The 22,902-nt window shown below is 35.4% G+C and overlaps 1 protein-coding gene across 5 annotated transcripts in view; it reads left to right on the top strand.

The window, feature by feature from the left end:
- Positions 1 to 22,902, top strand: part of FOLH1 (folate hydrolase 1) — a 61,452-nt gene that overhangs the window by 24,062 nt on the left and 14,488 nt on the right. For 2 of the 5 annotated variants that reach the window (XM_081281607.1, XM_081281610.1), the window contains exons 5-12: positions 743 to 868; positions 1,638 to 1,824; positions 11,471 to 11,564; positions 15,927 to 16,025; positions 16,383 to 16,468; positions 17,598 to 17,717; positions 20,306 to 20,388; positions 21,717 to 21,780. In XM_081281607.1, coding sequence (XP_081137733.1) covers positions 743 to 868; positions 1,638 to 1,824; positions 11,471 to 11,564; positions 15,927 to 16,025; positions 16,383 to 16,468; positions 17,598 to 17,717; positions 20,306 to 20,388; positions 21,717 to 21,780 — 859 coding nt within the window. Of the gene's footprint in view, positions 1 to 742; positions 869 to 1,637; positions 1,825 to 11,470; positions 11,565 to 15,926; positions 16,026 to 16,382; positions 16,469 to 17,597; positions 17,718 to 20,305; positions 20,389 to 21,716; positions 21,781 to 22,902 lie in introns of those variants that run through there. The other 3 variants (XM_081281609.1, XM_081281608.1, XM_081281611.1) reach the window with 3 other exon arrangements.

The raw sequence follows: 22,902 nt of genomic DNA, 5'->3' as shown, positions 1-22,902 counted from the left end.
TGTCCATGTCTTTTTTTAAGTAGATGATGTTGAATAGTAAATAACTGCATATTTATTTAAATTCCATTGGGTACATAGAAAATTATGTAAGTTGCTTCTAAAATATTAATGTTTATGTTATATTATAACATTCTCTGCAGATACTTGAAAAAATTTTAGATGTCCATGTTAAATATATGAATAGGTACATTGCTTTTCAAAGCCAATTTTGTTACTAGAGTACCAAAATAAAACAAAAAAGGTTGGAAGATCACTGATTTAACCTAACAGTTTATTTTACAAATCAGAATGTTGAGACTCAGAGATGTCTTGCACATAATTATGCTAATAACTGAACCCAATGACACAAGCCATTTTCCTCCTGGTAGTTGTGAAGACCCATTATGTTATTATTTGTGAACACAACTCTGAAGAGAGTAAAGCTGTCATCAAGGGCTCCTTTAGCTAGGGTGCCTTATCCTTGGACTGCATGCAGCAGTGTGTATATTTATATGTGTTTTTCCAGGGCAGTATTTTTATATGTTCTGAAAAAAGGACATAAAAACAAATATTATTTAATTTGTATGTCTCTAGCCCAAATTAGCTTCACCTGAAATTCACTTCTCCTTGTGTGTCTTATTTAATGCTCATATTTTTCTGATCCTTTTACATGTTCTTGATTATTTCCTTTTTCAAAGATATTGAATATCCCTCATGAAGGAAACCTGTATATTTTATAATAAATTATTCTTGATCTTAACAGGGGGATCTAGTATATGTTAACTATGCACGAACGGAAGACTTCTTTAAACTGGAGAGGGACATGAAAATCAATTGCTCTGGAAAGATTGTGATTGCCAGATATGGGAAAGTTTTCAGAGGAAATAAGGTAATACCATCTCTTTCCTTTACCTCCAATATGAAAATACAATATAATACAATATATCTAAAATCTCCTTGCAACCTTTTGAAGACTATGATCCTCTTACATTCTATAAATGTCCACCTTACAGGGAGGACATCCTTACTAGCTTATGGGAAGTGGTTTTAAACTGGGCCACTGGAATTGGCCATTTGTTTGGCCAGGGTGAGCCGAATAAATTTTTCTATACTTGCAAGTTACCCCTGTGGCCTAGTTAGAAATGCATACTAGATTTGTTGTTTCAGTATTTTTGTTTTAAATATTACATCTAAAAATATTTACTGAAATAAATTTAATATACATTGTTATTATAGATATTAAGAGAAAATAAAATTCACATAGTAGTTTTAAATTAATGTCACTTGACTTTTTAATTTTTAAAAAATTTTTTTTGGAAAATAAATCTAAAAATATACACTTTCAACTATAGAACTAGGAGGAATCTGCCCAAGGAGTCTACTTGCTCTATATACTTCCAGAGCATCAAAAGGAAACACCAAGTACTCACTACTAGTATATGGGTATTTTCCAAATCTGTTCTGAGAACTGATACATTTTTAGAACCTGAAGTAGAAGAAAGAAAAAACTACTTCTCTGAATAAGTTCTTTGTTGTAAGCCTAATGAGAAAGGCTTGAACATAAAGCTCAGTTACTCATTTACGTATAGTTTTGAAAATTGTTACTACCAAATCTGGGGCAACCAATTAACAGAAGAGAAGTACACTCTATTTCCTAGGTTAAAAACGCCCAGCTGGCAGGGGCCAAAGCCGTCATTCTGTACTCAGACCCCGAAGACTATTTTGCTCCTGGTGTACAGTCCTATCCAGATGGTTGGAATCTTCCTGGAGGTGGTGTCCAGCGCGGAAATATCTTAAATCTTAATGGTGCAGGGGACCCTCTCACCCCTGGCTACCCAGCAAATGGTGAGTGATAAGGCCTCAGTCATTACAGGACACTTAGCCACATTTTAAAGTGATTTTATTTAAGGATTTTCTTTGACACAAAGGACTGAGAAAAAAAATATATATATATATTTTTTAATTATATCTAGGAATGATAGAGTTTCTGAAAATTATTGGTTCAGCTTCCTTATTTATTATTTGAAATCCTTGTGACTAATAGGTTTTGGAATTCAGACTTCCAATTGTTTAAAAAGTAACATGGTACATATACCATATAATTCATAACACTTACTTGGGAGGCTGGAACAGAACACCAGAAACCAGTATATAAACATTATTTGCATCAAACTGTATGAATGCTGATACTAAGTGGGGTAAATATGGAATATAAATAGACTCATCTGCTCAAGTGAGTTTTGCTATCAAATAACTTCAGGCTATATTGGTTTTATTGTCAAGTACATTTACCCTAAATTCATAGTTTGCACAGATTTTTTTTTGCTTTTACCATTGACCAGAGAAGGAGAAGAGAAAATTTTATAACATCTTTAAATGACAAGATAGAATCTAGAACCCCTGAAAGACACCTATCTTTTTAAAAAAATATTTTTGTTAGTTGTAGGTGGACACAATACCTTTTATTTTATTTATTTTTATGGGGTGCTGAGGACTGAACTTAAGGTCTTACAGGTGCTAGGCAAACGCACTACCACTGAGCTATGACCCCAGCCCTAAACACTTGTCTCTGTTGCTGCATGATGATAGCAGTGATGGATGTGAAGGAGTATCTCCTACATGCCAGCACTGTACATGCATCAACAACCCTGAAAGCCAGGAGGCATTATCTCTGTTGGCAGGGGAGGAAACTGTGACTAGAAGAGGTAAGGTGTCTGCAAGAGATAAACAACTACTTAGCAGGGAGTGGGATTCTAAATCAGGTACTCTGGCTTCAGAGTCTGTGTACTTGTGCTGAAATGCCAGCTTGTAAAACATTAATAAAAGGAGCTCTATTATTATATGTGTACTCATCTATCTGAACATGTTTACAAAAATATGTAATCATTTAGTTTAGGTAGTTGCGAATTAACTAAATTTGTGTCATTTGCATAAATTAGTTGGCCAAAGCATCTTTGTCATTTACATATTTACTCTTCATCTGGGTTTTCCATCAAATCGTGGATTCCTCTGAAGCTTATGTACTGTTTTGCTTTGTAAGTCTTCTGAGAATATGGTACATTGTCATAGATTCTTTGCTTTTTTTTTTTTTAAACAATACACATTACCATATAGTAAAACCATATGAATCTGCCTAAGGTTTTTCCACCTTTTTATTCTCAAGTTTAAAAAAATGCAACTTCTTCCAAATAAAATGAGATTAACTGGAATGTTTCTGTTGATTATCTTCACATTTAAATGATGGGATTTTGGGGGAACCCATGTTATCCTTTGGAAGCTAGCATTTATTCAACCCCTTGGGTGCCTTTAAGTTTACCGCTTCCTTTTAATTTTAGTTTCTACTATGGAATAGTTCTAACATATCCAAAGCAAAGATAGTCACCAACATATTGTCAACTTTGTTTCATCTACCTATCACCCCCCTTTTGTTGAAAACATTGCCCCCTACACAGCATGTCATTATGTCATTCTGCCCAAGAGAATAATAAGGTTTTTTTTTAATTTTATTTTTTTATTGGTTGTTCACAACATTACAAAGCTCTTGACATATCATATTTCATACATTAGAATCAAGTGGGTTATGAACCCCCAATTTTACCCCAAATGCAGATTGCAGAATCATGTCGGTTACACATCCACAATTTTACATAATGCCCTATTAGTAATTGTTGTATTCTGCTACCTTTCCTATCCCCTACTATCGCCCCTCCCCTCCCCTCCCATCTTCTCTCTCTACCCCATCTACTGTAATTCATTTCTCTCCTTGTTTATTACCCCATTCCCCTCACAACCTCTTATATGAAATTTTGTATAGCAATGAGGGTCTCCCTTCATTTCCATGCAATTTCCCTTTTCTCTCCCTTTCCCTCCCATCTCATGTCTCTGTTTGATGTTAATCTTTTCTTCCTGCTCTTCCTCCCTGCTCTGTTCATAGTTGCTCTCATTATATCAAAGAAGACATTTGGTATTTGTTTTTTAGGGATTGGCTAGCTTCACTAAGCATAATCTGCTCTAGTGCCATCCATTTCCCTGCAAATTCTATGATTTTGTCATTTTTTATTGCTGCATAGTACTGCATTGTGTATAGATGCCACATTTTTTTTTATCCATTCATCTATTGAAGGGCATCTGGGTTGGTTCCACAGTCTAGCTATTGTGAATTGTGCTGCTATGAACATCGATGTGGCAGTATCCCTGTAGCATGCTCTTTTAAGGTCTTCAGGGAATAGTCCGAGAAGGGCAATAGCAGGGTCAAATGGTGGTTCCATTGCCAGCTTTCCCAAGAATCTCCAAACTGCTTTCCAAATTGGCCACACCAATTTGCAGTCCCACCAGCAATGTACAAGTGTACCCTTTTCTCCACATCTTCGCCAGCACTTGTTGTTGATTGACTTCATAGTGGCTGCCAATCTTACTGGAGTGAGATGGTATCTTAGGGTGGTTTTGCTTTGCATTTCTCTGACTGCTAGAGATGGTGAGCATTTTTACATGTACTTGTTGATTGACTGTATATCCTCCTCTGAGACGTGTCTGTTCAGGTCCTTGGCCCATTTGTTGATTGGGTTATTATCTTATTGTCTAATTTTTTGAGTTCTTTGTATACTCTGGATATTAGGGCTCTATCTGATGTGTGAGGAATAAAAATTTGTTCCCAGGATGTAGGCTCCCTATTTACCTCTCTTATTGTTTCTCTTGCTAAGAAAAAACTTTTTAGTTTAAGTAAGTCCCATTTGTTGATTCTTGTTATTAACTCTTGTGCTATGGGTGTCCTATTAAGGAATTTGGAGCCCGACCCCAAAATATGTAGATCAGAGCCAACTTTTTCTTCTATCAGGCGCAGAGTCTCTGATTTGATATCAAGCTCCTTGATCCATTTTGAGTTAACTTTTGTTCATGGTGAGAGAAAGGGATTCAGTTTCATTTTGTTGCATATGGATTTCCAGTTTTCCCAACACCATTTGTTGAAGATGCTATCCTTCCTCCATTGCATGCTTTTAGCCCCTTTATCATATATAAGACAGTTGTAACTTTGTGGATTAGTCTCTATGTCCTCTATTCTATACCATTGGTCCACCCGCCTGTTTTGGTACCAGTACCATGCTGTTTTTGTCACTATTGCTCTGTAGTATAGTTTGAAATCTGGTATCGCTATACCGCCTGATTCACACTTCCTGCTTAGAATTGCTTTTGCTATTCTGGGTCTTGTATTTTTCCATATGAATTTCATGATTGCTTTATCTATTTCTACAAGAAATGCCATTGGGATTTTGATTGGCATTGCATTAAACCTATAGAGAACTTTTGGTAATATCGCCATTTTGATGATGTTAGTTCTGCCTATCCATGAACAGGGTATATTTTTCCATCTTCTAAGATCTTCTTCTACTTCTCTCTTTAGGGTTCTGTAGTTTTCATTGTATAAGTCTTTCACCTCTTTTGGTAGGTTGATTCCCAAGTATTTTATTTTTTTTGAGGATATTGTGAATGGTGTGTTTTTCCTCATTTCCGTTTCAGAAGTTTTGTCACTGATATACAGAAATGCTTTTGATTTATGCGTGTTGATTTTATATCCTGCCACTTTGCTGAATTCATTTATTAGTTCTAGTAGTTTCTTTGTAGACCGTTTTGGGTCTTCTAGGTATAGAATCATGTCATCCGCAAATAGTGATAATTTAAGTTCTTCTTTTCCTATTTTTATGCCTTTAATTTATTTCCTCTGTCTAATTGCTCTGGCCAGTGTTTCAAGAACTATATTGAATAGAAGTGGTGATAGAGGGCATCCCTGTCTTGTTCCAGATTTTAGAGGGAATGCCTTTAACTTTTGTCCATTCAGAATGATGCTAGCCTGAGGCTTAGCATAGATAGCTTTTACAATGTCAAGGTAAGTTCCTGTTATCCCTAGTTTTTCTAATGTTTTGAACATAAAGGGATGCTGTACTTTGTCAAATGCTTTTTCTGCGTCTATCGAGATGATCATATGGTTCTTATCTTTAAGTCTATTGATGTGGTGAATAACATTTACTGATTTCCGTATATTGAACCATCCTTGCATCCCAGGGATGAATCCTACTTGATCATGGTGCACAATTTTTTTGGTGTGTTTTTGTATTCGATTCGCCAGAATTTTATTGAGGATTTTTGCATCTAGGTTCATTAGAGATATTGGTCTGTGGTTTTCTTTCTTTGAGGTGTCTTTGTCTGGTTTCGGAATCAGGGTGATGTTGGCCTCATAGAATGAATTTGGAAGAGCTCCCTCTTTTTCTATTTCCTGAAATAACTTGAAAAGTATTGGTACTAATTCTTCTTTAAAGGTTTTGTAAAACTCCGCTGTATACCCATCCGGTCCTGGGCTTTTCTTGGTTGGTAGTCTTTTGATGGCTTCTTCAATTTCATCCATTGATATTGGTCTGTTCAAATTGTGTGTATCCTCCTGACTCAGTCTGGGCAAATCATGTGACTTAAGAAATTTATCGATGTCTTCACTATCTTCTATTTTATTGGAATATAGGTTTTCAAAATAATTTCTAATTGACTTCTGTATTTCTGTAGCATCTGTTGTGATATTGCCTTTTTCATCCCGTATGTTAGTAATTTGAGTTCTCTCTCTTCATCTCTTCGTTAGCATGGCTAAAGGTCTGTCGATCTTATTTATTTTTTCGAAGAACCAACTTTTAGTTTTGTTAATTTTTTCAATAGTTTCTTTTGTTTCAATTTCATTGATTTCCACTCTGATTTTAATTAATTCTTGCCTTCTGCTACATTTGCTGTTGTTTTTCTCTTTCTTTTCTAGGGCTTTGAGATGAAGTGTGAGCTCATTTATTTGTTGGTTTTTTTCTTTTTTTGAGGAATGACCACCAGGCGTTGAATTTTCCTCTTAAAAGTGCTTTCATTGTGTCCCATAGATTCCGATATGTTGTGTCTGTATTTTCATTTATCTCTAAGAATTTTTTGATTTCCTCCTTTATGTCTTCTGTAACCCATTGATCATTCAGTAACATATTGTTCATTTTCCATGTGATGTAGGATTTTTCCTTCCTTCTTTTATCATTGATTTCCAGTTTCATTCCATTATGATCAGATAAAATGCATGGTATTATCTCCACCCCTTTATATTTACTGAGGGTTGCCCTATGGCATAATATATGGTCTATTTTTCAGAAGGATCCATGTGCTGCTGAGAAAAAAATATATCCATTTGATGATGGTTGATATATTCTATATATGTCAGTTAAGTCTAGGTTATTGATTGTGGTATTGAGTTCTATAGTTTCTTTTTTCAACTTTTGTTTGGAGGATCTGTCCAAATGTGAGAGAGGTGTGTTGAATTCACCCATGATTATTGTGTTGTGGTCTATTTGATTCTTGAACTTGAGGAGAATTTGTTTTATGAATGTCGCAGCACCATTATTTGGTGCATAAATATTGATAATTGTTATGTCTTGTTGGTGAATGGTTCCTTTTAACAGCATATAATGTCCTTCTTTATCCCTTTTGATTAACTTAGTCTTGAATTCGATTTTATTCGATATGAGGATGGCCACCCCTGCTTGCTTACGAGGACCGTGTGCGTGGTATATTTTTTTCCCATCCTTTCACCTTCAGCCTGTGTATGTCTTTTCCAATCAGATGTGTCTCCTGGAGGCAGCATATTGTTGGATTTGTTTTTTTAATCCAAGATACCAGCCTATGTCCCTTTATTGGAGAGTTTAAGCCATTAACATTCAGAGTTACTATTGATATATGGTTTGTACTTCCAGCCATGTTTGATTATTTATCCTTTTTTAAAAAAATTTAGTTTGTTTCTCCATGATTATCTTTCCCCTCGCCCTCTGTCTTTACTGAGGCACTTCCTACTGATGGTTTTGGTTATTGTTTTTTATTTCTTCCTCGTGTAGTGTTTTGCTCAAAATGCTTTGCAATGCTTGTTTTCTGGCTGCAAATTCTTTTAATTTTTGTTTATCATGAAAGATTTTTATTTCGTTGTCATACCTGAAGCTTAATTTTGCTGGATACAGAATCTTGGTTGGCATCCATTGTCTTTCAGTGTTTGAAATACATTGTTCCATGACCTTCTTGCTTTCAGTGTCTGTGATGAAAAATCCGTTGTTAACCTTATTGGTTTACCCCTGAATGTAATCTGTCTCCTTTCTCTTGTAGCTTTTAATATTTTCTCTTTGTTCTGTATATTGGCTATCTTCATAACAATGTGTCTTGGCGTTGGTCTACTGTGATTTTGTGTGCTCAGTGTCCTGTATGCATCTTCAATTTGTATATCTGTTTCCTTTTTTATTTCTGGAAAGTTTTCTGTAATTATTTCATTCAGCAGGTTACTCATTCCCTTAGTTTGAATCTCTGTACCTTCTTCTATCCCGATGACTCGTAAGTTTGGTTTTTTTATGTTATCCCATAACTCTTGGATGTTTTTCTCGTGATTTTTTACCAGCCTTTCTGAGTTGGCTAGACTCTTTTCAAGATGGTATATTTTGTCTTCATTATCTGACGTTCTGGCTTCTACTTGCTCCACTCTGTTAGTGATACTCTCAATTGAGTTTTTAATTTGGTTTATTGTTTCCTTCATTTCTAGAATTATTGTTTGATTATTTTTTATAATCTCTATCTCCTGATAAAGATGCTTAACTTCTTCTTTTATCTGTTTATGTAATTCATTCTCAATGTATTCTTTTGCTGCTTGAATTTTCTGTCTTGTATCCTCTTTAAGGTTCCATTCCATCTGTCTAAGGTGTTCCTTGAGTTCTTTATATGACCATTTTTCTGATGACTCTGGGTCCTCCTGAATATTTAGGCTGTCCTGCATTGTTTGTACTCCTTTTCTTCCTTGCTTTTTGAAGCTGCTCATATTACTTCTTGTTCTGTTTGACTGCTGAGTTACTGTTTACTCCTATAAATTTATTTGATGCTTGGGAGGAAAGGTATTAGAAGGGAAGGGAAGAAGTCACTAAAGAGAATGAGAGTAAGCAGGTAGAATTCAAGGAAGGGGGGATAAGATAATTGAAAAGAAATGAAAGGAAAAGAAGAAAAAAAATAGGAATTAAAAAAAGAAAAAAAAATTTAAAAAATAAAAATTAAAATTAGAAGAAAAAAATTTAAAAAATTGTAAAAAAAATAAAAAAAACAACAAGAAAGAAAAATGAAAATGAAAGAAAACACAAATCAAAAAAAAAGAGAAAAGAAAAAAGAAAAAAAAAAGAGAAAAAAAAACTAATAAATGCAGTCTTAGAGTTTGATTAACTTCTCTTCCAGTAGGTGGCACTGTGCCCACCAGGCCAAGTTTCTCCTGTCAATACGTGGGAACCAATCACTGTGCAGCAGCTCCTCCCAGACTGGGCAAGTCTCCAATCCTGAGTGCCTAGGGCCTCCTCTTGTGTCTAGTCACTTCCCACTTTTCCTCTAGCCATGCCCCTCTCACGGGTGCCACTCACCACAATACTGGCTACACGCCAGGTCTGCTGCTCCCGGGAGCCCTGTTTTCATGAACGACTGGGCACACTCTCCCAGTTTGCCATTCCCTCATACCCTAAGTTGGTAGAGCTTGGGGCTGAGAATCCTCAGCGAATTTTACTTGCCCTCTGGTAGCCACACCCCCAGTAGCTGTTGCAAGAGACCTCAGCTCTCAGCACTGGTGGGAGCGGTAGTTCTGCGCCCCTGGTCCCGCACCACCTCTGATTCCCTCGGTCTGGCTATCGCGCTCTCGGGAGAGCTAGGAGGGGCCCTTAAGGTCTCCCCGATGTGTGGAGAGGGAAGGCTAGGGAATTACACACCTGTAGCCGCAGGTTTCAATGAAGTTATCTCCTCCGCCGCAGTCTGATGACGTCAGTTCTCTGCCATGGTGGTATCTCTTCCAAATGGCGACAGTTCGTTTCCCTTTGCCGGGTGACCAATGCAATGGGTGGGTCCTTACTGTCTCTCCCATGCCCCGTTTCAAACCTGTGGCCAATACCTATGAAGGCTCGGTAGGCATTTACCTCCGTAGGAACAGAAGGGCCGACCAGTTGTTTCAGCCGGATGGATTAGTGTTGAGTTACAGCTGTTTGTCTGTGGGGAGCAGGCGAACCGGAGCTTGAATTCGGCCGATCTGGGCTCAGAGTGTGTTCTGAGAGGCCCAGACTGTTCGCCCCAGATCCACGTCAGCTCAGCATTGCCTAGTGATCCTGAGCAAACAGATTTAGGTTGTTTACGACTCCCTATGCCTGCACAGCTGAAGAGGTCAGAGACTTGATCTCTCCGCACCCGCCGCCATGTTGGAATCCCCGAGAATAATAAGTTTTTGAGATTAAGTTTCTTATTAGATAATTTCAAAACCTGGTGGGGAGAGGGGAAGGAAAATATAGACCTAATTTTTCTTAAGCCTGCATAAATGTCAGAATATTATTTTGCAGTAAAATTTATATGCAATAAAATGCATAGATCTTACATTCAGTTCAATGAATTTTTCTATTTTAAATTTTGTTTTTGCAGCACTGGGAATTGAATGCAGGGTCTTATGGTCTGGTTCATGTGCTAGGCAAGCACCCTATACTGAAACATATCTCCAACTCTAGTTCAATGAACTTTGAAAATTGTATGCATTCATGTCACCCAAAATTAAAGGACATTTTTATGATGTTCAGAGTGTTCCCCTATGCTCTTTACCAGTCAATTTGCACTTCATCCCCCCAAAGCAACCACATTTTGATATCTAGTATCATACATTAGTTTGCCTCATTTTGATGTTCATATAAATGGAATCAGACAGTAGATGCTCTTTTTTGTTTCACATATTTCTCTCAGTATAATGATTTGAGATTTTCCATATTATTTTGCATACCAGTAACCTGTTCCTTTTAACAACAGAATGGCATTCTATTGTCGGATTATACAAGAATTATTTATTCTCCTGTGGTCAGAAATTTGTTAGATGATGTAAATGTGGCTGATTTAAACATTTTGTAAGCTTTTTTTTTTTTTTTTTTTTTTTTTTTTTTGCACATATGTTTTCATCTTTTTAAGGTAAATAGCTAGCAGTGGAATTGCTGTGCCAAAATGCACATTTCTGCTTAAGGTCCCTTTCAAAAGAATTATCCCAAGTCATTGTCTAATTTATACTCTTAAAAGCAATGTAGGAGAGTTTAGTTGCTTTATGTTTTTGCTAACATTTGGAATTATCAGTTTTCTTTAACAAATTCCGATAGATCAAAATGAGAATGTGTTCAATATGATTTATAGAGATCCACTTGAAAGGAATTGAGTTTTTATTTTTTATTTATTTATTTTTTTTAAGAGAGAGTGAGAGAGAGAGTGAGAGAGAGAGAGAATTTTTAACATTTATTTTTTTTTTAGTTATCGGCGGACACAACATCTTTGTATGTGGTGCTGAGGATCGAACCCAGGCCGCACGCATGCCAGGCGAGCGCGCTACCGCTTGAGCCACATCCCCAGCCTCAGAATTGAGTTTTTATTGGAAATGTGTTTCTTTTTGTTGTTGTTGTTTCAGAATACGCTTATAGGCATGATATTACAGAAGCTGTTGGTCTTCCAAATATTCCTGTTCATCCAATTGGATACTATGATGCACAAAGACTCCTTGAGTAAGTTTGCAAGAATAAATAATTGACTACTTGGTTATTTCCCATGATTGGTAGTTTTATCTTCATTTTTTTTCTGTATTGATTGTCTCTGAGATGGGTAGAACATGTATCATGATTTTATAGAATAATGGTTTTGTTCTGGAATTTACATTATATGATTTATATTATATGATTATCCAATGTTTGCCAGTCACCTGAAGGAGCCTTTCTGATCTCTAACTGCAGGGAGCATAATTGATCAATTGCTCCAGCCATTATGCTTTGAAATCTACTGCTGAGTGTGGTAGGGTGCTTAGACAGACTTGTTCTGGAACCACAGGACTCCTCACATATGAAACTTTGACTTGAGGACCTGTTGATAATTAGCTCAAATAGAAACTGCACCATAGCCCCATCTTCCTCTTCTTCCTTCCCTTTCTCCTTTACTTTGCATCAGATCTGCACCACAGTCTGCTGACTTTATGAGGCTTCCCTATCTCCCATTTTGCCCCTAGTAAATCATAGTCTTTTCCCCTAATAAATCTCTTACACATCTGTATTGCTTATTTCTTATTTCTTGAAGGACCCAGAATAAAATAAAGTGAGAAATACTTCCATTGTGTTTGTATTCTCTTCCCTTTCTTTCTCTGCTTTCATTATTGAATCTTCTTCAAATATGTTACTGTTTAGCCTAGCATTGGAAAGCTTTCACCTTTCTTGCCCCATTTTTTTCCCATCTGAATGTCCCTTCTTTCCTTTTAGGAAAGGAGATGCCACTGATTTTTCTGAAAGTGAAGTTGGTAAAGACCAAAGTATCTGGCCAGTCTGTCCTTTTTCTTCTTTGAGTACAAAGCATTCTTACTCCTTGTATTCTAGCCTGTATGAGAAAGCGTTTTATGACCTAGCATGCAAGGCCCTCATTTATATAGGTGACCAGGCTGATATCTGGAGATTTGGAGGTATGTGTCCAATTTAAGAGGAGGTTAAGGAAGAACCCTGGGTTTGTTTTGTTTATTCCTTTTGGCGCATGTTTTAGTCAGATTTTTTTGCTGCAGTAACCAAAGGAACTGATGAGAACATTTAGAGGAGGAAAAGTTTATTTGGGGACTCAGTCTCAGTCCATAGATGGCTGGCTCCATTCCTTGGGGCTTGAGGCAGAATATCATGGAGAAAGTGTATGGCAGAGGAAAGTGGTCCAGGACTTCATATGGGGAAGGAGGGAAGGAGGAAGGGGAAGGAGAGAGGAAGAAGGAGAACAGGGTGGGGGATGGGGGTGGGAGAGAGAGAGAGAGAGAGAGAGAGAGAGAGAGAGAGAGAGAGAGAGAAGGCAGAAAAATTACACTCTGCTCAACAAGGACATAATGGGAAGGCTGACCCCAGGGACCAACCCCTATCTAGCCACACTGTAATCCCTTCCAGGGATTAACAGTTACTACCCAGTTAATTCCTATCAGTGGATTAATTCACTAATTAGGGTAAACCTCTTATAACCCCCAAAATTCATCTCTAAACCTTATCCCATTTTTTTCACACATGAGTTTCTGGGGTACACCTAACATCTAAACCATAACAGGGCTTTAACTCTGTCACATCAGTTATGATTTAGGATCAGGTACAATTTTTGAGTACAGTATGAACTATGAATTTATCTAAACATATTAATAAATAAAATCTAAGTATTTATGAATTTAGACAGTGACAGTAATTATAGTATAACTTGTAATATTCTAGAATCAAAATAAAACTTCAACAATCAATAAGTAGTCAAATATGTTACTGACTATGGTAGTAAATGAAGTCACTAATCGATACAAGAATATTGTATAATATCCAATGATATGGAACATGATTGTGATACACTATTGAGTTAAAAAGGAAAATTTCAAATCAATGTATAAGATGGTCCAAGTTATATAAAAGTTTAAAAATGAACCCATTTTGTGTTTGCAATTAGGGAAAGAATGCATTAAACTGTTTCTGAAAGCTCAGTCCTGGTCCCTGATGCCAATCCAATAATGAGGGACAGAGTTTTGAGAAAAAGGAAAAAGAAAGTTTATTGCTTTGCTAGCAAAGGAAAGGAGAAACACAGTGGACTCCTGTCCCAGACACTGATTCTGCCCATCTGCAGGAACAGAGGGCCTTTAAAGAGGTGATTCAAAAGCTCTGTTGGAGTTGTAATTCACTTGTTCATTTGGAATATAATAATTTCTGAGATCTTCTGTCTCATTTACACACTCCTGCCAACAGGAATTTTAGTTGCACTTAGCAGGAGGCTAAATCATCTTCCCAGAAACCAAGTTCCAGTACTTTTCAAGCTTTTCTCTTAGGTACCTTAATCATACTCCAGCCAGATTTGTCACTAAGCCTTACACTTGCTCCATAGTTCTCTTCCTTCCTGCCGCTCTATATTATATCTTGTCCCTTGAGTGCCTTTTCCTTCACCTTCCCATTCCTACGTCTTGCTTATCCTTTAAAATACAACAAAGTGAGATCCCCTTTAGAAAGTTGTTCCTGATCAAACAAGTTGCATTAATCCTTTTTGTGCTTATTTTGTAGAACTCTGTATATTATCTGTCATGTTCTATTTCATATCATAGTTACTTTTATATGTATCACCTTCTGAGTGACTTGGGAACTTTTTGGTAGAATGATCATGTGTTATACCTAGTTACATTCCTTGTCAAGTAGAACAAAGTACATTTAGAAAGGCAGACAATAAATGTTTCACAAATGGTCAAATAAAAATAAATATGCTATAGGAAACAGATTTAAGTCACTACTATTTATAAATATTTATGGGGTATCTAACATCTATCAAATCCTTTCAGAGATCTTTTCAAAATTTATTCATATTATCTGATATCTTTATAGAGTTTGACTAAAACCTCTGTTCTTTGTGAATGTGTGATATATCCTTTATCTGTTATTAGATTCTTACACATAACCATTTTTTTTAATGTTCTGTTGTCTGTTTACCTGTCCTTGAGGGACCATCACCATTACAGCATATTTTATTGTTTTGTAAGAAAAAGGACTATTTATTTTCTTTTTTATGGTATAATACACAATTGCCTATTTTTCTTCTTGATGAATTTGCATTTTTTGTTTTGCTTTTCATGTTTATTTTGAAAAGGAAATACATTGACAAAGTTATAACTTGAAAAGATTTACAGTAAAAAAATTTCCTTTTATTCATTTCTATGAATGTTAATGTTAATCATATTGGAGAAATATTTTGTATATAATCATGTATATGTATATTCTTCCCTTGCCTCCTACAACTTCTTTGAATATTTAATATTTGCTGTTTTGACTATGGATTATGTTTTCTAACAATGTAAAAATCCTCTTCATAGTACTAGATTATTTTGTGTGAAATTTATTGTACAAAAATAAATTACGTATTACTTGAAATTCTATTTATTAGCCAAACTTTCCAGTGAGATGGGGGGGAAATAGGATGTATTTACTCTCAAATACTGTGTCTGCCCTACAACTAGATTTTCATCAAAATCTATTTATAGTAGAGGTAGAAGTTGCTCACATTGCATTTTCCGTTTTCTAAGTTTGTCTTGGACCACATTCATCTATCTGCTGCTGTTCAGTTAAAATACATTTTATTTCATGCCCAACCCAAGAAGTCAACCCTTACTCTGATACAGTAAAGGTAGCTGTATTGAAGGGAAATGACAAGAATCACACCATTTTATAAAAATTACCGTATTACTTTTCTCAGTCTCCTACTAAAAGATTACAGTGAGCTGATAGCATGTATAGCTGTCCATGTGAATCCTTCTACCTTTTCAAATTAAAAATAAAATAAAATAAAATAAAAAGCATGAAGCTTTTAGGGACATATGACTAAAGCAAAATTATTTTCTTTGATCTTCCTTTTTTACCAGATAGTTATGTAAAACACACTTTGTAAGAGATGACAATACAAAGATTTGGGAGTATATTTATCAGGGAAAATTCCAAAGAATTATACATCAAGCTTTTTATTCAGAGCATACTCTGGAGAGCACTTCTAACATGTACTCTTGAGAGTAGTAGCACAAAGTTCAAATTATAGTCAATAATTTAAATCTCAGCTGTACCACTTATCAGCACAAAACTTTGTGCATGTTACCTAATCACACTTAGCCTCATGCTTCTCATCTGTGAATTGGGAAAAATAATGGAACCTACTTTATAAGGCTTGTAGTAAGGATTAAATGGCATACTATATTCAAAATGTTTTATATGACACCTTTCTCATAGAAGCTATTGTAAACAAATGCTCAAGAAAGTAAATTCATTGACACTTATAACTTGTTGAATAAAGTAAAAGTTTTCCTCCAGCTAATAATGATATATATTTTTTTTCCTTTTTTGGTCCAACAGACACATGGGTGGCTCAGCACCACCAGATAGCAGCTGGAAAGGAGGTCTCAAAGTGCCTTATAATGTGGGTCCTGGCTTTACTGGAAACTTCTCTACACAGTTAAGAGAGTATTTTAATTTAACTCTTTAATACAGATCTTTTAAGAGATTAAAATTGTAGAGAATGACATAAAAAGTAAAATGTATATAGCACCAGTAGGAAACAAAACTAGAGGTTGAAGTGGGCCACACTTTTAGAGGGCTTGTGGCTCAACAGTAGAGCGCTCAACTAGCACATTCGAGGCCTGGTTTCGAGCCTCAGCACCACATAAAAATAAATAAAATAAAGGTAATGTGTCCAACTACAACTAGAAAAAAATGGCTAGTGTAATTTAAACAATGAAAGAAGATTTAAAAATTGTGGTGTTAATTTGATAACCAGTATTTTTGAGAATGTACCCTTTCTCTTTGCTTTAGAAAAGTCAAGATGCACATCCATTCCAACAGTGAAGTGACAAGGATTTACAATGTGATTGGTACTCTCAGAGGAGCCATGGAACCAGGTAAATTATATAAAATGCAATATGATATTGTTATACATGTTGTGAAGAAAAGAAAAGTGGAGCTAGCTTGGGTGGATGACTGAAGTGAGTGATAAACTATGAGTGTTTCAGTCAAAGAATTAAAGCAAGATGGGCAGGGAGAGACTTTTGAGGTGTTTCTCTTAATTTTCTTGATTTGTTTGCCATATATTTTGCATAAGGAAATGTTTTAATGATGACTACAAACATCTGCACAAAAGGAAAAACTGAGAAAACTATGATAACCTTAAGTTAATAAATTCTTTGTAGAATGTTATTTTCTACAACTAAAGTAATTGACAATATCTAGACACATGCATTCCATAGTTTTTCAAATGATCTGCTGATTAATATATTTTATATATAGCCTTAGTTTAGTACGTTTCAGTTCCATAGGAACTAGTTGGTTATACATTTCTTACTAAAATAGATACAAGTAAATTTTAAATGCTTCTTCTTTAAGGGATCAAGAATGTTAATATCCTTCTAGTGAGTACTGAACAATGTATAACTAGCTCTTAATTGCATCTTATTTTGTATGGGCAATGTGCTAAACATTGGGACTGAAAGAATAATAAAGACCTGGAATGAGGGGCCCCGACTTTGTAAGGAGAGCCATACATTCAATTGTAATCTGTGTTTTATCAGATGTGGAAAGTTGCCCTGAGAACTGGGTAGACAGAAGAATTCCCTTTTTTCTATGAGAGATAAAAGTTCAGAGAGGAAAAATTAGGACCTGTACTTTGAAAATTTGTAAGAGTAGAAAGTACAGAACTGTGTTTTTTCACTCTGAAAATGTTGGAAGGAAAGTGGTAAGGTAAGAGAGAGTAATAGAGAATTGAAAAGGTGGATAAAGATAAATGTATATAATTGTCCATATACTTTGAATTACAGTAATATATTGAGGTATGCATTTTCTCTATCACATTCATACTTTCTTCATATATAGGAAACATATTAAAATCAGATCAAACAGCACATTTGCGCAAGATTTCAAGAAACTTGCTATTTTTCTTGAGTTGTGAGTGCTTCGTGTTTAGATGTTGTTGAATCATTTGCAATTTACTCCATTTTTGACCTAAAGCCACAATCTTGCAATGTTGGTTTCTAGACAGATATGTCATTCTTGGAGGTCACCGAGACTCATGGGTCTTTGGGGGCATTGACCCTCAGAGTGGAGCAGCTGTTGTTCATGAAATTGTGAGGAGCTTTGGAAAACTGAAAAAGGAAGGTAATATAAACAAAAATTAAAAGATCAGTCTCTTTGAATTCTCAACTAAGTTTTCTGTAGTGTTAATTTGAAAATACCATCTTAGCTGTTGCTATATATTGATCAAAATAGAAGACAGCCATTATTATTAGATAATTTATTTATTAATTTTAATTTATTACAGACTATGGTATTATTGGTAGCATAAATTAAATGATAATCTAACATGAAGGAATTGCACTGTTCTTGGCTGCTCTTGGTAACCAAGAAGATGTAGCCAGGTTCTTCCATAAAAGGTCATAAGCCAAAGATTTCCTGTTAGAGAGCTGCAAACAGAAATTCCTGGGCTCCTTCAGTCTCACTCCTCAGGTCATGAAGACTAAGGATATAGAAGCTATGCCCAGAGAAATACTAATCTGGCTGTCTAATGGGATTCTGCTCCCTGTAGGGTGTCTGTTCTCTCCTATTCTCATCCATATGCTTAGAACCACTGATTCAGTCATTTTAGAATCTTCATATGAAAACCAAAATAAAAAATGTAGTTTTAATGATTTTCAAAGTAATTTTTCTACCTTGAGAGCAGCAAGTCTATTCTCTTTTCTGACCCTGCAAACCAGGTGTCTGAGCGCTATAAGATGCAAACATTATATTTAAGCAACAGTAAAAACAACAGTGAAAGTATGTTTAGTTTGCATGCTATTTATTTTCTTTGAGAAACAGTGTTCTCATATAAATGACTCATTTTGACTTTATAACAACCAGGGAGATATTTATGTAGTTATTTTAGTATTTCTTTTACAGATAAGTTAACTAAGTTTAGAGAATTAAATAATTTCCACAGGGTCATGTAGGTAATATGTGGCCCAGTGAGAAAATCAGAGTTTAGACTGAAATTTTTGGGTACTGGTTCACAAAACCATATTGTCTCTAATTAAAATGAAATACAAGGGTTCTCCATTCTCTTCTCCACAGAAATATCTTAGGTTTTAAGAAAATAAACCAATGGAGACCTGAATTTACATATTAAATAAATTAGTAGTGTTTAATCTTAGTACAATAACTTTATGATTTGAGTCAGGCATCATGGTGTACATCTATAATCCCAGGAGTTCAGGAGGCTGAGACAAAGGATCACAAATTCAAAGCCTTTGTAAGTCCCTAAACAATTTAGCGAGACTGTGTCTCTAAATAAAAATGTAAAAAAGGGCTGGGGATGTGACTTACTGATTAAGTGCCCCCTAGGTTCAATCCTTAGTTTGACTCTCCCACACATTAAAGTTTCATGATTTGACATGACACTGGAAAATCCCTATGATAAATGCAAAACATGTCTTTGGCAATTATAGAGTATGCTGAAACAATGAAATGATAAGGAATAATAATAGGAAATTTGAATAATGCTGTTAAAATCTTGATAAAAACAGGATGTTAAATTCAACAGCTATAGGATAAGCATTCTTTTTTGGGATGTGTGTATGTGTGTGTAGACACATTTTAATATAGCTTATTTAGCAACTAAAATATAAACATAAGCCAGATTAAATATTCCTAATAAATACACATGAAATATTTACTGACAATAACAGCTTAGAATTTTGGGATCACTAGGTGCTTTTTGAGCATTGCTCCATTTAACCCCCAATAGTCAAGTAGTGACTTCACATTTACTCTGTTATCCTGGTGTGATGAGGAGATAGACTTGGTCAGTTTGAATAACTCACCTCATGACACCTCTTGTAAGTGAGAGAATCAAGATTTGAACAAGATCTTTCTTTAACACTGAGGCTAGAGTCTTACTGCCCAGCCACATGACCTTCCCTACTGAATTACACATATTTCAGCAGCAACAGCCATTGCTGTTGCTAATGGAGACCCTGTTCACTAATTCTACCAGAGGCTGGTGTGAAATCACACTGAGCATCTGTTTATGTGATGTCAGAACCACAGGGAGGAGTTGGAAATGATTTTTCAGTTCCATGGGTTGTCAGAACGCTGGCTGCACCTAGCAATATCTTCTTTCCATTTAGGCAACTGCAGAACAGAAAGCAGAACAGAAAGCCTTCCTATGCATAGCCAATTATCAAAAATTTATTAGAATATTTTATGGCTTTTTAAAGACTATTATTGTGTCTTTATTTCTCCCTTTTTAATCATGCTATTTCACTTTGACAAATCACCTTTAAAATCTTACAAAAGGAAATTATTATTTTTTTTTTTTGGGGGGGTGCTACTACAGATTAATTCAGGGGCACTTGACCACTGAGCCACATTCCCAGCCGTATTTAGAATTTTATTTAGAGACAGGGTCTCACTGAATTTTTTAGTGCCTCATGGTTGCTGAGGTTTGCTTAGAACTTGTGATTCTCCTGTCTTAGGCTCCTGAGCTGTTAGGATTATAAGTATGAGCCACAAAGCCTAGCCCATTATGATTCTTAAATTCAAAATTCACCCTTCCTAATCAACAAATGATGCTTTCATTTTTTTCTTTTCTTTCTTTCTTTATTTTTTTTTTTTGTATTTGTTTATTTTCCCCCATTTGGGCTTTATAATGTCTTGGGTACAGTATGTATTTTCCCCAGTATTTATATACATATACATATATATTTTAGGATGGAGGCCTAGAAGAACAATTTTGTTTGCAAGCTGGGATGCAGAAGAATTTGGTCTTCTTGGATCTACTGAGTGGGCAGAGGTTAGTGAATAATTTGCTACAATGTTAAATTTCATAGTAACAAAGCAGTGGGCTGGGATGTAGATCAGTTCTAGAGCATTTGCTTAGTGTGCACAAGTTCGGGGATTTGATCTGCAGCACCACAAAACAAACCAAAACAAAGCACTTTGGACTTAATAGTTAAATCTGTAAAAATAGCAGGTGAATACAGTGAGAAAATGCTAAAGCTTTTTTTAAAAAAAATCTTAAGCAATAAATCCCTGCTCAAAACTCAAGAAAAAAGTATCTTCACTAAAGATCTAAGTTTTGTTTTTTAGAGATACAATGTTAATTGTTGAAATTAATTTATCTCTATTTTCTGAATTTATCTCTATTTTCTGGGAGCATAATAGTAAATAAATGGATATACTGTAAACTTTCATTTTCCTTGGGGGTGGGGAGCAGAAATAGTGTTTTCATAGAATGTGGGGTAAAACTTTTTTTAATATATATAATATTTGTTTTTTAGTTGAAGGTGGACACAGTATCTTTATTTCATTTTTATATGGTGCTGAGGATCTAACCCAGTGCCTCACGCATGCTAGGCAAGCTGTCTACCACTGAGCTACAACCCCAGCCCTGTGGTAAAGCTTTTTACAAGAAAGATTTATGATGGTATAAGAAAAAGCCTAAATGTTTTCAGGATCTGATTTGCCCCTTTCAAATTATTTTTATCATTCAGAGTTACATATTTATTTTCATTTTTATGTTATATTCAGAATGCTTAGGAAATTACATATTTTAGAGACTCAAAATCTACATTAATATCTCAAAAACATTTTGCTATACTTCCTGATAGTGTTCTAAAAGTGTTCAATTATCAACATTTACCAGTAGGTGGAGCGATCCTACAAGATAACTTGACTTCATGTCTACAGGATTCAACTTTTAAATTTTTCAAGCTGATTTTGAAATAGCTTATTCAATGTGAATGGGGCAATATTTTCTACTTTAATAATGAGATATTTGTAGGAAGATTTCCACTCAAAAGTCTCCTAGGTCATTTCATGTTTGCTGAGAGAATTTTTAAACTTATCTATGGACAAACTACAGTATGATTTAGAAATTCACTTCTTTTCCATGTACATAAATATGTGGACAGTTTCATCTTAAATGTTAGTTTTTTAAAGTTTTGTTTGTTGTTTCTAACTGGTAACCTTCATTGAATTCTTTCAAGCCAACTCTCTTTTGAGAGTCTTATATGCTAAATTTGTTCATATGGACCTGTTTCATTCAGAAATTTATATTTAATGGGAGGGTGGTTATGTTGATATGTTTAAAGGTGGATTTTTCTTGTCTTTTTGTGATAGGAGAATTCCAGACTCCTTCAAGAACGTGGAGTGGCCTATATTAATGCTGATTCCTCTATAGAAGGTGAATGTAGTTGTCCTCATTAAAAAAAACAACAAAAAAAAATGATTGTATTAGAGATAGCAATTCAATTTATATCCTAACCAGGAAAGCAACCCTTGAACATATGTTTAAGAAATATGCTCCTGGTCTGTCTCACTGCTGCCTTTAACTCTGGAAAGTATGTGAGCCCTAAGTGAGAGAATTTTTTTTTCCCCATTTGCTTTATACTCTAGAGTGCTGATTCAGGGAAGCAGCATTCTATGATAATAACCTGTGCCAGATTATCTTAAATATAGCAGAAATTTATCTAATATCTTTTGATGAGTAAATCAGGAGCATAGTTTTATGATTTAGAATATAAAGTTATTCTCATGATAATACACATATGCTTTTGAAAAAAAATGCTGATTTCCAAGATTTCATCTTTCACCAAATGTTTTTATTTTTAAGTTTTTCTTTAATTCAACAATTAAGTCCAGTACATAACTGAATAATTCTCTGAACTTTTCCAGGAATCCAGGGGAATCAGAGGTTAGGAAGGAATGGTCTTATATTGGGGAGGTCATGGATCACATATATGGTAAAATAAATCAGTCTTGGCTTATAATCAGGTACTAAAAGGGATATTTAATCATTCTGCTCTTGGCAGTTTGAAGAGGAGAATAGTAACTACTTGAGACCAGCAGTAAGAAAGGGGATAAGCATTTGAGACAGGTCTTGAATAATGTGTATGGTTTTTTAAAGGCAGAGAGTCCAACTGAGAGACATTTCTAGTTGATTTTCATGACAATGAAGCAGCCCATTGTCCCTGCACTCCACCCCACTGATCCCTTCTGCTCCTTGGCCAAAAACAACAGCTGCTGTTCTCTGTACTCAGTTGCTCTTCCACACACTCTCTCTGCTTAATTCTTTTCCTGACAGTCTCCCCTGAAATGTTGCCTTTTAGGGGAGGCCATATCATTGCAGCACTCATCATTGTCATTGTTAGGTAATTACTTGTTTATAAACTGCCTCTCTCAATAAATAATACTCTTTAGCAGTATCTTGCCTGCTCACTCCTGGATTCTTAATTTCTCATTAAGTAAGTGTTTATGGCATGGTTGCTGAAAGTGAAGAAATAAATAGGTGAAGATTGGCTGGAGT

Source organism: Spermophilus citellus, assembly GCF_964194105.1.
Source record: "Spermophilus citellus genome assembly, chromosome: 2".
Taxonomy (NCBI): Eukaryota; Metazoa; Chordata; class Mammalia; order Rodentia; family Sciuridae; genus Spermophilus; species Spermophilus citellus.
The sequence above is the reverse complement of the archived record's forward strand: the minus strand, read 5'-3'. Positions and strand labels throughout refer to the sequence as shown.